At 41.3% G+C, this 16,991-nt stretch overlaps 1 protein-coding gene across 1 annotated transcript in view; it reads left to right on the forward strand.

Moving 5' to 3' along the window:
• The window catches only part of COL28A1 (collagen type XXVIII alpha 1 chain), a 156,968-nt gene that overhangs the window by 65,731 nt on the left and 74,246 nt on the right, over positions 1–16,991 (forward strand). The window contains exons 17-25 of the mRNA XM_084786801.1: positions 2,257–2,325; positions 3,437–3,505; positions 5,349–5,420; positions 6,115–6,183; positions 8,434–8,505; positions 11,956–12,024; positions 12,556–12,624; positions 16,232–16,300; positions 16,734–16,802. Of these exons, the coding sequence (XP_084642927.1) occupies positions 2,257–2,325; positions 3,437–3,505; positions 5,349–5,420; positions 6,115–6,183; positions 8,434–8,505; positions 11,956–12,024; positions 12,556–12,624; positions 16,232–16,300; positions 16,734–16,802 (627 nt within the window). The remainder of the gene's footprint in view (positions 1–2,256; positions 2,326–3,436; positions 3,506–5,348; positions 5,421–6,114; positions 6,184–8,433; positions 8,506–11,955; positions 12,025–12,555; positions 12,625–16,231; positions 16,301–16,733; positions 16,803–16,991) is intronic.

Below are 16,991 nucleotides of genomic sequence, written 5' to 3' on the forward strand. Positions count from 1 at the left end.
GTGCACATGAAGCATGTACATGCCGTGGTGTTTTCTTCCTTGTCCAATAAGGGATATTTGTGGACAGTTATACAAGTTGGAGAAACTTCTTCCTGGAAACATGGTAGCTCCCCAACATTGTGTGGACTGTTCAGTCTCATTGATTAAAGAACAATGGATGATATTTCTATCTTATCTTAAAATGTGTTTACTTTTATTTTATATATATGAATGTCTGCCTGCACACATGTATGTACACTATATGCATGCCTTTTACTTACAGAGGCCAGAAAAGGGCATCAGAGTCCATAGAACTGAAGTTATAGATGATTGTCAGTACTATGTGGGTACCATGAACTTAAATATTCTGTAGGAGTAGCAAGTACTACTGAGCTAACTCTCCAACCCCAATACTTACATTTCAAAAATGAACAAGCAGTTATATTATCTAACTGGAGCAAAAAGGGATGACTTTTTGCATTATATAAGTATAAATTAATAATGTTTTATAAACATCATTTCCATAGTTACAGTTTGTGGCATGCAAACAAGCATAATTTGTTTTCTGCTTGATAATCTTTAAAATTTTTTTCCCAGTAGGAGGTCAGGTCTTCACTTTCCTACCACTGAATGACCTTTCCAGCCGAGCACACACTCCTTGGATCACTTTTTGACAATGGAAGTCGTAGGATTGCTGTATATTGCAAATATCAGATTTAATTCTATATTTGGTCAAAAAGAAACAAAAATCTTTCCTGGTGACTGTTAACTTTCTCTTCATCTTCATTAGCTGGTACAGGCTGGAGGGATGAGGAGGCCTCCTTGTTCCTAGGCTGAGGTGGAGAGCGACTGGGCAGAAACGTGAAAGTTCTTTCCTGACTGTTTCTGTGGCACACGGCTTTGGCTGTCAGGGTTTGGGGAGACATGTTCTGACCTCTCCCCATGGGATTCTCTCATTAGGCCTGTAGGCAGCCCTCCCAGGATGTGGATGAGAAACTTCTTCTGGATGCATCTGCTACTAGCCTGGTTTTGCTGGTGCTTTATTCCTTTGACTGCAGTTCTGGTGCCCCTTGAAGTCACCTGGACAAGACTCAAAATAGTTGCAGGCCACTCTTGCCTGCTCCCTACTTCTCATGCATTTCACCAACAGGAAAAGTTGACATGCCTCTGCTCTGACAAACCCTGGGTATGCAGCATGATTCCCAGTCTGGCCTCTTTGGACCACCACAGACCATGTTAGATTTCTAGGGCCTGAGTCAGAAAAATAGTCCTCTGTGTCCCTCAAACCAAAATCAAACTACAAATGTCTCCTCTGAGGTCTTCCTTCTAGATCAGAGTAAAGAAAGTTGCCACCAAACACCTTCCCATTTTCTACAAAGAAAATACCTTGAGATCTAGAAAGCTTTCTCCAGGAAAGAAGTTCATAAGCACTACGTTCTTCTACCCCATTTTACCTACAGTGGAGGGAGGAGCCATGTGTTTAAACATGTTTCTGTCTGTCGGCTTGCTTTTTAGAGTCCAGATCATGTCCTCAACTTACTATTGCATCCAACTAGGAAATGTGTTTCTCTGCATGAGATGAGAGATATGGATTGGTTCAGCACTATGGAATTTCCCTTTTTATATTAGAAATTGCAAGCTGGGGCATAGGCTGGGTCCATCAGTCTACACTGGGCCAGGGTCCAGGCATCTTTGTTCTTGCTAGCCTACCTCCCTGGGGAGTGTTTTCATCTACATGGTGCAGGACATCTGCTTGGCTCTATCCACAGGAAGAAGAGAAGGACCATGAATACTTCTTTCTTTAGAAAGGATGAGAACTTTTGTACTCACTCCACCCACTTCCTAATAGCTATAATCTAGTCCACATATCCACACCTGACACTACCAGGCATGAGGAAGTATATATTTTTTATTTTGCTTTTTGAGTCAAGCTCTTGTTATGTAGCATTGGCTGGTCTGGAACTCACTATATAGAACAGGTTGCTCTCAAACTCATAGAGGTTGGCCTCTTACTGCCTCCCAAGTCCTGGGAGTAAAGGTGTTTACTGGAAGAATGGAATTTATTCCAGGTACTCATGTGAGCCAACTAAAATGTCTCTGATTATCACAGAGGTATATGCATTGGGGTTTAAACAATGGGTTTGATTAGAAGTGCCCAAAAGTCCAGTCAATAGATGGTGTGGTGTCATCAATTTGTAATGGAGAGCTACATTTTCACTTTAGAAGACACATGACATCTTAATTTAACTAATCACATTTAAAACTTTTATTCTAAAGGGGATCCAAGGTCCAACTGGTCCACCTGGTCCACAAGGACCCCCAGGACAAGGCTTACCTGGCTCTAAGGTAATCTTTTTAATGACAAAATAATACATTTATAGTATAATCGGTATAGTTGTTCATGATTAATGTTCAATGACTATATAAGAGAACAGATGGAATTAACTTAAAATCAGAACCTTCTGTGCCAAATGATACTGGTACTGTTAATGACTTGGAATGGATAATACATATTCTTCTTGGTTTAAAACGTATTCACTTTCATAACCTTTATCTATATCTTGTTTTTAATTTTTAATGATTGAGACCCTATTCTAGCAGTGCAAATAGGCCACCATCTCTGGGTTGGTGAGCTTTTATTCTCACCAGCATTCCCTCAGTGGGTTCAACAAAAAAGTGGAGACAGAAATGATTGTAAGAGTGAGTGCTTTCCTTGAACTTTAGACCCAAATTATCCCTTAATTTGGAACTCTTATTCATCTCTCAAAGAGAGGCAGTAATTATGTAATTAGATACCTTCCATATTGCTTCAAGGGTCACTATTCATTAAAGAAATAAGAAAGAAAGAAAGAAAGAAAGAAAGAAAGAAAGAAAGAAAGAAAGAAAGAAAGAAACTTCTCAGAGATGCTTGCTTACCTTGGAGCACACATATAAGAAGAAAGACATCATTTCTACCCTTAATCTTTGTTTGCTTGTTTGTTTGTTTATTGTTTTGGTGTGTAGGGGAATACGAGGTCTTTCTGTATAGACCTAGTTAGTCTCTGACTTAGGACCTCCCTGTCTCTGCCTCCTTAGTGCTGTGATTACAGGAGCTCGTGCCATTTGAGGTTTGACTTGGGGCTCATCACTGAGAGCTCAGGATGTTCTCTGGTTTTGATGTTGCTCTTAGTCAGAGATCACCTGGGAGTTCCATGTATTGGTTTAGCTGTTATGTAATGTAACTGTATATCTTTTCAAGGTATCCCTACAGGTATAGACCATGTGGCCTATATTTTAAGTCAAACTTGCATTAAGAGTTCTTGTAATTGACGGAACTTCATATATAACTATCATCCTGTGCGTGTGTGAATTAAGTACATAAAATCATCTCACTTTGTTGATATACAAAAGCTCCGAGGAAATAAAAGGCAGGAATGTTTTATTTTCCTTCCGTATTTAAATATTCTTTCCTGCCCAGGGAGAAGTAGGCCAAATGGGACCAACAGGCCCTAGAGGACCAATGGGAATTGGAGTACAGGGTCCAAAGGTGAGTCAGTTGCTTGTAAGATACTACTAGACAATGCAAGAAAGAGCATGCACCCACCACCTTAAATTTAAAATGTGGTTCAAAAGAGAAGTGTATTTATTATTTGCTTAGCTTTCTTGGTGTCTTCATTGGGCAGAGTTGTTATAAAATTTATACTTTCCTGGGGACAGGGATCTTGTTCATCTCATTTGTCATTGGATGTCAATTTTGACAACATGGTGGGCCTCAAATCATGCTGAAGGCATGAATAACTGCTTGATATGAACTTTACAGGTCTGTCACTCACCCTGAAGGTATGTATATAGGTTCTCTTCAGCCACACTGAGCTTTTAGCTTCACTGTTGTTAAACTGTCATTGACAAAAATCTTATAAAACTTGGATACCAGGAGAATGCATCAGATGTAAGCTCAACAAGGACATACATATCACATATGTGGAAAGATGTAATCGTAAAAGATCATAATAGTATATTCATAATAATAATGTATTAAAAAGTAATAAAAGCTGTCAGTCTGTGTGGTTTTGATACGATATACACTATGTTAAGTGCTAAGTATATACATATGTATAATTCACACATTAGTCTAGAGAGACAGTCTATGTTAAGGATCATCAGTTAGTCTACCTGGGTTTAAATCCCAGTTTTTTCAGTTAATCTTAGTTTCTCTCACTTAAAAAACAAACAAACAAGCAACTTCGCTGTATGCAAATATCTCATTTCATGTTTACTCATTTTCCTGTTTGTGATATTTAAAGTGCTTCTCATGTCTGACTTTTCCCATGCTTCTACCATAAACACGCCACATTTTCTTTTGTATACGCTAGACTACAAGTTTCTCTGACTTATCAAAAGCACACAGAGGTGGAACTGTAATTTTTAAAATATCTTTTTTATTAATTTATTCATATTACATCTCAGTTGTTATCCCATCCCTTGTATCCTCCCATTCCTCCCTCCCTCCCATTTTTCCCTTACTCCCTTCCCCTATGACTGTGACTGGGGGGGACCTCCTCCCCCTGTATATGCTCATAGGGTATCAAATCTCTTCTTGGTAGCCTGCTATCCTTCCTCTGAGTGCCACCAGGTCTCCCCATCCAGTGGATGTAGTCAAATATGGTGCACCAGAGTTCATGTGAAAGTCAGTCCCCACTCTCCATTCTCCACTCAACTGTGGAGAATGTCCTATCCATTGGTAAGATCTGGTTTGGGATTTGAAGGAACTGTAATTTTCGATGCTGCAGCAATACTGTCTCACGTGGACATCACATCACCTCTTGCCCACAATGTATCCTTGTCTTAACTGAAAAGTTGGAAATATGCAAAAATAATTTCATCATTATTCCCTGAAAACTAAATAAACAGCTTTTTCATGTGCTTGGTGGACCTTCAGCTTTTCCCTTTGTAAATTCCTAAGGATCTTTGATACTTTATGCTAGGTTTTTATTGTTAGAGTTCTTTGTATGTGTGGATGTTAAGCTTTTGTTGGCAGGATTACAAATACCTTTGCCTAGGTTGTAACTGACACTTTTTCTTTTAATTTATAGCTTGATATTTTGATGTATGTCTCTCATTTTATGTCTTGTGCTTTTAAAATATTATTTTAAGACACCTTAAAGTCATGAAAATATTCTCTTGTAGCTTTCTGAAAATTTTACGCTTTGCTTTTTAAAGTTGTCTTTTATCCACATGGACTTTGGCTTTGTGTGTTGAGAAGTTTAGTTGCTAATTACATTTCTTCTTTCAGAGGCCTTTCTCAGTATTATAAGACATATTCAATACCTCAAAATGGAAGTGCACCATGAGGACATGCCACTGAAATAAAAATTTTTTTTATCCACCAGGGGGAGCCAGGTACAGTGGGGCTCCCGGGGCAGCCTGGAGTACCAGGGGAAGATGGAGCTTCTGGAAGGAAGGTAAGCTTATGTTTTTCATATTATCGGTATCAAAACTGTGGGATCACACCAGCACCTCTGTCTACCCAAGACAAACAGATGTCTGTAAGAATGAGTGTTCTGCTTTACCCTAGAAAAAGATCCTTTTCTCAGCTGCCATGGTGCCCCACTTGCTCTTCATCCTGCTGGCTTGAACATTTTCCACTTTCTTGAAGGGTTATAGAAATCCCGTCAATTTAATCTCAAGCAAAAACACCCCTCTTCCTCCAAAAGAGTGTGTAGCTGCAGCCCGGAAGTTAGCCTATTGTAAAGCTATCCTGAACTATTTTGTGCTGACATCTGAAATACTCAGCTTTCAATAAAAACAATTGAAAAATAGCAGATGGTGAAGTGTAAGGTTTTTCTTGTTGAAAAATAAAGATCTACTAAATGTGAGTGAAGAGCCAAAGAAAAGTGAGCTTAGCATTCTGGAAATTGCCTGGGAGGTAGGCGTTCTTTGTGGTATTTCAGCTGCTCTGGTTAAAGGGGAGTTTAATGTTAATTTATTCATTGATAAGCTTCCAATTTAATTATGAGATGACAACAAAGGTCTGGTGTGACTTGTGGGGTGGAGGGTAGTCTGAGTTGAATGCCCTGGAAACAAGAGGAGACACAAGGTGGATTCTGCCTTCTGTCCTCTGGAAACAAACTGAGTCATTGGTGTCCTGCCTTCCAGGGAGAAGCTGGGCTTCCAGGAACAAGAGGCCCAGATGGAATGCCTGGGAAAGGACTGCCTGGCCCCAAGGTATGCAAAGAACAGCTCTGCAGGAAGCAGCTGCCTGTGTTCTGGTCCCTAGTCTAAAGAGCCAATTTAGGAGCAATCTGACTTTCATTCTTGCTATGTCAAATATGTTTACATCTTGCCTAAAATCACCGATATTGTCTTGAGAGTTTTTGGAAAAAGACAAATGTATATTATTCATCTTTAGTTTCCTACCTTCATCCTAAGCCGCAGCATAGAAAAGAATTGAACACATGCTTTCTCAATGAATTGAGAATGAACTTATATTTAAAGACAAATAGGAAGGAAAAGAAGTCTCAAGATACATTGTTAGAATTTGAAAGCACATAAAGTTTATTCAGATACAGTAAGGCATATCACCTCATTAAATGGCTTTTTAGGTGACAGGGTTTGTAGCTTAGTGAGAGAAAGCGCTTAGCATAGGAAGGGCATGAATTAGATTCCTAGTATAAAAAATAAGTAAATAAATTTCACCTTATTCCCTCTAGAAATGCTATTTGAATAACATCTTTGTATGTCACAATGAAAAGACATAAATTCTCCCCTAGATTATGACCTTTAGCAACATAACATACTACCTCTTAGGTGCCAGAATTCCTGGAGTTCTTATGCAGAGTTGTCAATCACACTGCATACATGTTAGTGTTCTATTTATAATTCTGCTAAAATACTGATATCTCAGTTAGTTATCCTTGTAAAAGTACTAAATAACATCAGACCCTTAGTCTTAAATGTGAGACTGAAATTTAAACACGTCTGTACAATTTCAACCACTTGAACCTATCAACTTTTCCTTCAAACAAGGAGACAAGGAACATTGTTTAAAACATCATGTAAAATATATGTTTAGAAATACAGGCCTGTTAATAGTCAGAACTGAGGCTACGGAGAAGGGCAGTGTCTCTGGGAAAGATCAAAGGTTTAGGTTATGAGGTGGCTGAAGAGAGTCCCCAGAAGAGCACGAACACGTGTCTACTGCATGAGGGAACCCTCAGTGAGGGGGCATCAAAGCAGGGGAAAAGGTACCAAAACGCACTGATTGCCAAGGACAACACAGCACAAATAGATGCAGCCGAGGCCATCCTTAGTGCTGGTGCTTAATGACGTGCGTCTGTGCACTTGTGCTCTAATTGGAGGTGACTGGATCAGTAACTTGAATCTGAACTACATGGTTGGGACTGCGCCTTTCTTTGCTGCAGTTAACCATGACGGCGCAATTGCTGATTGGCTGTGCTTCCCTGTGTCACTGCTCATTACTGGTGTGCAGTCTATGGAGTTAACTGCATCACTGTGGGTACGATTGGAGGTGCTTTGCTTCTGCAGTAGAGAGTCCTTTTGTTGATGTGTTAGTATGCGATCCATTGGTTTTCAAAGTGTGGGCTCCAGCTCAGCTGGGTCAGCATCCCCGGCTAATATTTGACAGGCAAATTATCGGGCCCTTGGAGATAGTATCTAAATCAGAAACTCTGGACATGGCATCTAGAAACTCGTGCTCTACCAAGCCTTCCAGGTGATTCTGAGACTTGCTTGAAAGCTGGGGCTCCACTTCGAGTACCAGCATTGTGCCAGTGATCTCAGCCGCAAAGCCAAGGAGCAATTGCCTCCTTGGCCTGGACCCACATCTGGATATGGTGCCTCGCAGTAGAGCCTCGGCTATGAGACAGAGTCCTCTAAGGCTTGAGGCTCTGGTGAAAGGCAGCAGAATTCTTTATGGTTGTGGGAACACTGCTGAGCACAGCATGCTGGGAAGCAGCAGGGGTTAGTTTCCAGCTCTGTTCCAGGTTGCTGCTTTAGTGTCTTCTCACCAACAAAATGATCGGCCTTCTTTTGTAGAACGCACTAGACTCCCCATGGAGGAAGAAATGGGGCCTTGATTTGAAAAATGTCTCTTTTAATGTTTTTAAAACTGAAATAGCCTGGAAGTTGAGACGCGGGATAAAAACCATCTCTTTTCTGAAATACCGAATGTATCAGAACCATCTGTGCACAGACCAACAGTACAGAAGACTCGTAAATTCAAACGAAAGGTCTCCGAGATTCAGAGCTTAGATGTAAAAAATATCAAATCACTTTGCGTTAATGACAACGACTGAGCAGGTTCCTGGGGAGCTTTGAGATAGCCCGGGTGGCAAGTGCTCAGGCAGATTACTTGAAAGCTGGTGCTTGCTGAAAGCCTGGCTCTGATGTGGGTGCCACGTGACTGGAGGACGATGTGTTAATACAACCTCTATATTTTTGTAATTATTCTGTCAGGGTGATGAAGGAAAGAAAGGGAGCAAAGGAAATCAAGGGCAGAGGGGGTTTCCAGGACCCGAAGGGCCGAAGGTATGTTTCTTATATTCTTGTCTGTGCTCGGAGGACATGGTAATTATGTCTGGCTTTAATAGAATATTAAATTTCCACTTCAAATTTGATTACTTGTTTCCTTTCAAACAAACACATGACAAAAAAACCCCAAAGGAAAATTTCATTAGACAACATTGTATTTCCAGACCATAACAGAATGGAAGAAAGAGATCTCACAAAGTATATAATCATCTGTGCTTCTAGGGGGAGAATCCGACCTCCAATCATCTCTAGTAATTACCAAATGATGAGAAACTCAGGAAAAGGTAGAGCCATAGCACATCCCTGCCCACCATCTTGTTTTGCTCAACAGTGAGCCCAACACTGATTGGCAGCTATGCTGAAGAGAGCCCTTGGAAGGCCTGTTCCACCCTGCACTACTCATACAGTCAGAGAAATGGCGACAATACAGAGCCAAGGACAGCCCTCAGCAGTCTCTTGCAATCAGTAAATGCTTGGCACAGGAGTTACCCTGAGAGAAAAATCAATGCTGTGAAATGAAAACTGAAGGTCTGTGGTCCAAGTTGTTCAGAGCAGGGTGCTAAGAGGGAGGTGGAGCCGGAGGTGAGCAGTAAGAAGGGATTCAGTGTCCTTGATGTCAGCAAACTGCAATGACAATCCCAAGAGTTTAAATCTCCAGGAAAACACAGCGTATCGTAAAAGAGGGCAGACTATTTAAAGATCAAACGGAGAGAAAGCAAGTTTCGTTTAAAGTTGCTATTGGATTTACTAATTTTATTTTATGTGCACACATTTTGGCTGCGTGTATGAATGTGTGCAGCATGTATATGCCTGGTGCCCTTAAAGGTCAGACCAGTGTCTCTGATCCCCTGGAACTGCAGTTAGGGTTGGTTAGGAACCATCGTGTTGATGCTAGAAACAGAACGCAGGCCTCTGTAAGAGATACAACATCCTCTTAATTGCAGGTCCATCTCTCCAGCCCCGAGAAAATGAGTTTTGGAAACTTATCTTGGCAAAATAAGAGAGCAACAAAACAGGATTGCCTGTAGAGCTATGATTGGACGTGTGCCCCAGTGTCTATCACAGTTGTGGGGGAATTGTTAGAAACCCAGGCTTCTCAGTCTTTCCTGCAGTGTCTCTGAGGTCTGGATTTGGCAGACTCTTGGGGACAGACCCAGGCACTCATGTTTCCTCAGAGGCCACAGGTAGTTCAAGAAACACATTATAAAGAACTGTGAAAAACCAAACCAAACCAAACCAAAAGAATTGCCACTGTGAAATAAATACATTTGATTAGTATTAACAATAAGGAGTTACTTTTTATGTTGTAGCTAATCTTATTCAAAGTAAATGTGGAGTTTATTGGAGGAATTTTTTTTAAAAGATGAAGAAAAACTGCTGTATCTTAAAGCCCAATTAAGCCTTAATTCAAGGGTTTGGTATGCAAAGGAACTCTATAATACTTTTTATGTTTTAAAAGTAATAAATCTAGAAGCATAATTTTTGTGTTCACTAAACCCTGGTTTTTGTGAAGATTTATTGATTTATTTGTGTATTTGTGTGTGTACGTATGCCATGGGGTGTGTGTGTGTGTGTGTGTGTGTGTGTGTGTGTGTGTGTGTGTGTGTGTATGCTCTCATGCACGTGTGTGCATGTGCAAGTCAGAGGACAGCTGTGGATGTCAATTTTCTTCTTCACCATGTGGATTGCAAAGACTGAAGTCATGCTGTCCGGCATGGCAGCAAGCGCCTTTACCTGCTGAGCCATTCACCTGCCTCTAGTGAAGAAAATTTAACTAAGTTTTGTTCCTTTGTCAGAGGATTGGATGTGGGTTAATCTGCTGGCACATCATGAATTGTGTGTCACCTGCTTTCACCGACAGGTTCAGATTTAAGGATAAGCACACACATCACATGCTGTGCTGTGAAGTGCGTCCCAGCAGGCTGTGTGCTCAGTTAATAGGCTGTACAGTGGAGAATTCCCACAGCAGAGGCCTCAGCTGGGGGCGGGGGGAAGGCTGTGTTCCTCCTAGAGGAATTGGGATAACCCAGTGCACAACTCATGCTGTTGAGTTTTAAGGAACATATGTCAGGCAAAGGAGAAATTAGCCAGGGAACTGAAAGCCTAGCATCACCAACTGAGGCACAGCATAGAAATACTTCAGTCTCTAAGAAAAACCTCTGCCATTTTGTTTTGGTTTTGTTTTTTAAAAGGGCCAGATAGAACCTAGTTCAGCTTTGCCTGCCAAGAACCAAAATTGAGGCTGCTGTGCAGGCATTTATATTATAACCACTTGAAGATATGAAAACTAGTCTTAGCCCAAGGCAAGCTGGGCCAGGCTGGCTTTGACTTACACTTTGTAATTTCCTCATCTGTATTCTGGAACAGCTCTTTCCAAATGTCTCTAATTACAGACACCTGACAGGAAAAATTTGATCACATTCCAATATAAATTCGTTCATTTTTTTTTGTTAAAATTGTTAATGTATAAAACCACTTTGTTGATGTATATTTGAAATTTTGCGTAAATAATGTCAAATATTAGAACTTTAATATATAAAGTTGTGATGTTTCAGTGGGTCATCTTGAACCTTGGGGAGTGCAGTGGCACTTGCTTTAGAGCAGGGTCTTTCAAAGCATTAATGGCTCTTGTGCCAGAATCCACCCCCTTCCACCCGACCCCACACTCCACTCCCCACCCCAAGTTGCTTATACAGATTCCTAGTCCTGGGCCCTATCCTTTAGATCTACAGAATCTGGGTTTCTGGGGCCTGAAACCAAGCGTTGCACATTTACCAAACTGTACCTGTATGCATTAGCACTTGAGAAACACAGGCGGACATTGAGGTGAGGCTCTTGCCCCTTGAGTCTTGGAGATAAAATGGAGGCAGAAGGAGATACTGGAAGAGGGAGGGCAGGAAGGCAGGAAGGAGCAAGAGAGGGAAAGATGTTTTAATTTTCCTATTCAATTTCTAAATAAAATATATCAGCTCTGCTTCTAAAAAAAATGAGGTGCACAAATGGCACGCTGATGCAACATGGGCCATGGCAATAAAGGCAACAAAGGAAAAAGGTTGATAAATTAGCCGTGCATTGCAAAACTTATGCTGGAGACTATTTTTATAATTGAATACAAGATTTTTCTCCAAGCTTCTTGGCATACAATATAAAACACAGGCACCACGGATTGCTTCATCTTTATTAGCCTGTAAAAAGCTACACAGGAGATAAAAAATTCCTACTATTCAGGAATTAATTGAACACATTTATTTAAAGGCAAGGAGAGCGTACAGGATAATAACTTCAGCAGCGGTTTACAAAGGATGTTCCAATCGTTTTCATATTCACGCTTATGGAGACAGGGGTTGGAGTATTCTGAAACGCGCAGATATTTGTCTTCTTTTCTCCTATAATTACTGCATATAGTTTTCTTTGCTTGAAATGTAACAGCTATTCTGGTTTTCTTAGGGGGAGCCGGGCATTATGGGCCCTTTTGGAATGCCTGGACCCTCAATTCCTGGGCCATCTGGGCCAAAGGTATACATTCTGTCTAAAGTTGGACGGGACAGTACACATGTATTGTAATGTCAGTGATGATGGGTCTATTGCGCTAGAAGTTCAGTTTGGGAAGATCCCTAAAAGATATTCACAGAGGAGACGAAGAGCCAGACATCTCACTCCTGACAGCAAGCTTGCCATGCCACCCTGATCCTTCTCTCAACGCCCAGGCTCCAACACTCATGACTGCTGTTACACTTACAGGGGAGCCTGCAGGATCTCTAACTGAGAAGTCTGGAAGAAAAGACTCACTCAGTTTAAAGAGAACTCCCAGGAATTCTTACATCTCAATTGAGTGTAATGGTCACATGTCCTTTTAGTGGGGTTTCCCAGACACCAATAGAAATCTTTACTTACAGGTTTATTAATCCATTGTTTGAATTTCTCAAAGATGTCCAAAGGGTGAGATGAATGCACTAAAGCTCTTTACACACTGGCAAATCTATTTTCACTATGCACTTTGGTAGTTTCTTATGTAGAGTCTTACAAAGTGCTATTTCAAATGGACAGGGAGACCGAGGAGGACCCGGGATGCCTGGTCTTAAGGGAGAACCTGGACTTTCTGTACGAGGACCAAAGGTACGACTTACTTATTCTCCCTTTCTGGATGTGAGAAGATAGACTGTAGGCTGGGGATATAACTCAGAGATAGAATGCTTACCTAGCATGCACAGGGCCCTTTGTTCAACCCCTGCACTGTGAAAGAAAAGGAGGAGAAAGGGATGTGAGGAAAAAGAGAAGGGGGAGGAAGGGAAGGGGGAGGAGAGGGAGCAAGAAGAGGACTTGATCCCTAATATGCTAGCCAACTTTCTGCCACCTTGATGAAATATGTGCATCACCGGTTTGTAAGTGTCTTTTGACGTGTGGCTTCAAAGTTTTCAGGCTTGTGTGTCCCTTTTGCTTGAGGCCTGGAGTGTCTCAGCGTGTCAAGGTGGGAGTCCATGAAAGAAGATTCCTGTTCACCTCATGGCAGTCAGTGAGCCAAAAGAGACTGGAAAAAAACTGCAGTCCCAGTACCCACGCCGACATGATCCCCTAAGGGCACCACCATCTTTCATTAGGGCCACAGCCTGGGGACCAATGTTTGAACACAAAGATCTTTGGGGCATGGTCACAATCTATACTACCCCTTTCAAAACAATTCCTTGAAATAAGGAATAGGCAACAGCTTTATTTTTTAATATATTTAGGAAACAGTAGCTCTCATGGTTAAGTGTTTGCTGACTCAGACATTGTTAGAAAAAAAAGTGATCATTTCATGTCACCAGAGTCACAAGTACTCTAGTTTGCCCAAGACCTGGGGAGTAGAGGGTCCTGTCACATAAAGCTTTCAGGAATAATTTCAAAATATCCCAAACAGCTTCAGCCAGATCATTCATCCTGCTCCTCGGACCCTAGCTATGTAGTTGATGCAAGGAAAAATGTCAAATGTCCCATGTGAAACTATAGGGGTTATCTTGTTTAGATATGTGTGTGTGGGGATTGTTCCCATGTTGTTTGATAACTGGTTGGTCACACTCCATGATCTATGCTGTTTGTTTATCCCTACTCTCCCCTTTGCGAGACAATGGGCCACTGCAATAAGCCTCACCTGCTACCTGCTGATGCCTGCTGGGCGTTGCAGAGGATGGTAGTTAAAGATGCTTGTTTCTTCAGCCAAACATGTTCTCCCATTTTGGGCTTAAGTGGTACTCCTGATGGCATTCATTCTCAGTGTAGCCATTTCCAGATCTTTAGGGTCATATACTCTTTTGAATGTCTGATGGAAGAAGGTTGGCACACGCATTCAATTTTACATGATACGTCAGAGACCGCTCAGGCCGGCTCAGTTACCCATTTTAGAATACCATGCTTCAGTTTTTGTGCTGATTTCTGTTGAATGAGAGACAGGTCAACGGGAATTGCTTCTGTATGACATCCTTTTGAATCTAGTGAAGGAAGGCAAAATGGCAAAATTCCATTTATAACAAATGTTGTTGGATGTCCTAAATAAAATCTGCCCCTAGCCTTGACCCAAGACAGTTCCAAGATTCATTGCCTTGCTCGTGGCTGAGACCAAATACCTGACAAGAAGCAGGTTTGGCTTGGTTCATGGTACAGCAGACAGAGCCCACCTTGGTGGAAAAGCCATGCTTGCAGGAATTTGCTTACATCTTGTCCAATCAGGAAGAGCTCTGGTGATCATAGAGCCTTTCCCTTCTCCCATTTTTTTAAAAATCCAGACCCCAGTCTATGGGATGGTGCTAACCCACATTCAGAGGGGTTATTCCTCCTTAGGCAAACTCTCTAGGAACTCCGTAAAGGTAAACAATGTAAGCCCGTCTCCTAGGTGAGTTCAAATCCAGTCAAACTGACAATGAGGAAAACCCACCACACTTGCTGTTAACATTAGAAGTTACAAAGTTACCACAAATTCTGAAGGAGGGAAGATTAAGAGCTGTAGGGAAAAAGAGTTTGTAATGTATGTCCGGTGTTTCCTCCTCTGTGGTGAGTATTACTGGTTAACCAGTTGCAGCTGCTGGAAATAGACCATTGGCTCAGAGCACAGAAACAAAAACCAAGAGTTAAATTGCATTCTTTTTCTTTTAAGCATAGCCAGGGAACAGTTACTGTTTCTGTTTATTTACTTATTTGTTTGTTTGTTTCTATTTATTTATTTGCTCACTTAGTTATTTATTTTGTTGCCCTTCTCCTTGTAGCACAAGGATGGGCAGAGATAGAGTCTTATTTGGGAAATAGTCTCACATGTGAGTGTCCAGAATTACATTAGGGTAAGTGTAGCTGCAATAGCTTAGAAAGGTGATTTTGAGCAGTTTCCTGTAGTCGAGGCTATTCCAAAGTTCTTTCACCTTGATCTTGCTCCCTATTACACACACAACTTTAAAAAAATCATCCTGCATTTGTGCTGGTAGTAAATAGTGTACCCTGTTTCCGTAAGTGGCCAAATGGTCTCTATAGGTGATCTTTTTTTAGGCTAAGCACATAGAACCAGGGCTGCATCCAGGCTCTCAAATATAACCATGTTGGTGTGTAAAGGGTCTGTAGCTTCTCTCCCTCCCTGGATAGCCGTTAGCTCATTGGCACAGAATTGGGGTCTGTGGGGAGCCGGGTTGAGGGCAACACTTTGGGTAGGAATAATCACAATTTGATCTCAGAATTTGCTTGTGTGTAAAGAAAGCATTTGAAGGTACCATTTGCTTTTCTCTTCCTGTGAAATGATAACGAATAGATGATCTAAAGCTCAAACAGCTTTTTATCAATACAAGAAGTGCACACAGACAAAGGCTGTTGGCTGTCACAGTGACAAAACAGTGTGTTGTAAAAAAACAAAAACAAAAACAAAAACAAAACAAAACAAAAAAACCAAAAAAAAAACCCCCCAAAACCCCCAAAAAACCAACCTATTTTAAATACATGTTTAGTAAGTCTTCGAAGTTAATACATCTTCTAAAAGACTCTTCAAGTTCTTTTCCTGCCTCTGCCCCTTTTTGCTCTACTCAGCGATTTCTTGGGTTTTTACTTGTAAGGGAACTACACATTTAATGACATGCTGCTGTCTAAAGGACAATCATCATCTCTCTCTGGTCTCTGTAAAGGAGGTGAATATTTGCTAGTAAAAGTCATGATGCCCAAGGTTAACAGCAAATAGTGAGGGGCCCATCCCTCTGTAACTACTCTGTTTGAATCTCCATTTGGGTGATCCAATGCTCTGTGATTTAGGCACACAGAGGAACACAGTAGGTGTAACTCAGTGTGGTAGGTTCTTCATATTTGACAGTCTATGCTCAAAATCTGCTATGTAATCTTTTTCCCTTACATTACACAGTGCTTCTTAAATTTTCTCATGTTTATATTTCTCCCTGATTTATGGACCAGGAAATATTTTTGCATTTTTTAAAAATAAAATATTAGCAATACCGCTTTCCAATCCCTGTGAGCCATGTTTCCTGTAGAGGTTCTTTGTAATGGTTCATGCATTCCCTACTTTCACACCACACGTCTTGGTGACCTCAAACAATAGGACCCCTGAGGAAATAAACGGTTGCTAAACGTGGCAGGATATTTTCCTGAAGATTTTCTTTTGCTGTGTCAACTCTACTGTCGTTTTATTGCATTAATGTTTTGCTTAAGCTCTGCTAGGTGTTTCGTGCTTTAGTGCCATGATTTGGTATTGGAATTTTTGCAGGGTGCTCAGGGTCCTCGGGGACCAGTGGGGGCTCCAGGACTCAAAGGTGATGGCTATCCTGGTGTGGCTGTAAGTGTCGATGTTTATTTTTTTTCATATAAATCATTTAAGATATGTGGATATTAAATATAGATTTAGCCTATGTCTGGTGAGTTGATACATGGATATAATGTAATGATCAAATTGGGCTTATTCAGCATTTCTGTTTCCATAAACATTTATCATTTCTTTGTGTGGGTACCTTTGAACTCTTATAGTCCCTTATAAAGTATACAGTCAGTCGTAGTGATGATGAAACCTTCCCCCACCCCTCCCTTCCTCCCTTCTTCCCTCTCCCTTCTTCCTTTTCTCCTTCCCTCCCTCCCTTTCTCTGTCTTCCCTCGCTGCCCTCCTTTCCTTCTTTCTCTCTTTGCCTCTCTTCCTTTTCTTCCTCCCTCTTCCACCTTTATGAGCATTGCACATTCCCAGGATGCTTATTCTCTCTCATATTACATCACCCTAGGGACCTCGAGGGTTGCCAGGACCCCCTGGACCAATGGGCTTACGTGGTGTGGGAGACACCGGAGCAAAGGTAAGATTTTTTTTTTTTTGCACTAAAAAAATTATTATTTATTCACTTTAAATCCCAGTAGCACCCCCTCCCTCCTCTCCTCCCGGTCCCACCTACCCTCCCTCTTCTTCCTCCCCAACCCCTCAGAAAAAGAGAGGCCCCCTCCCCAACCCACCCAGCACATCAAATCAAATCAGGACTCAGGACGTC

Source organism: Acomys minous, assembly GCF_964271855.1.
Source record: "Acomys minous genome assembly, chromosome: 6".
NCBI lineage: Eukaryota > Metazoa > Chordata > Mammalia > Rodentia > Muridae > Acomys > Acomys minous.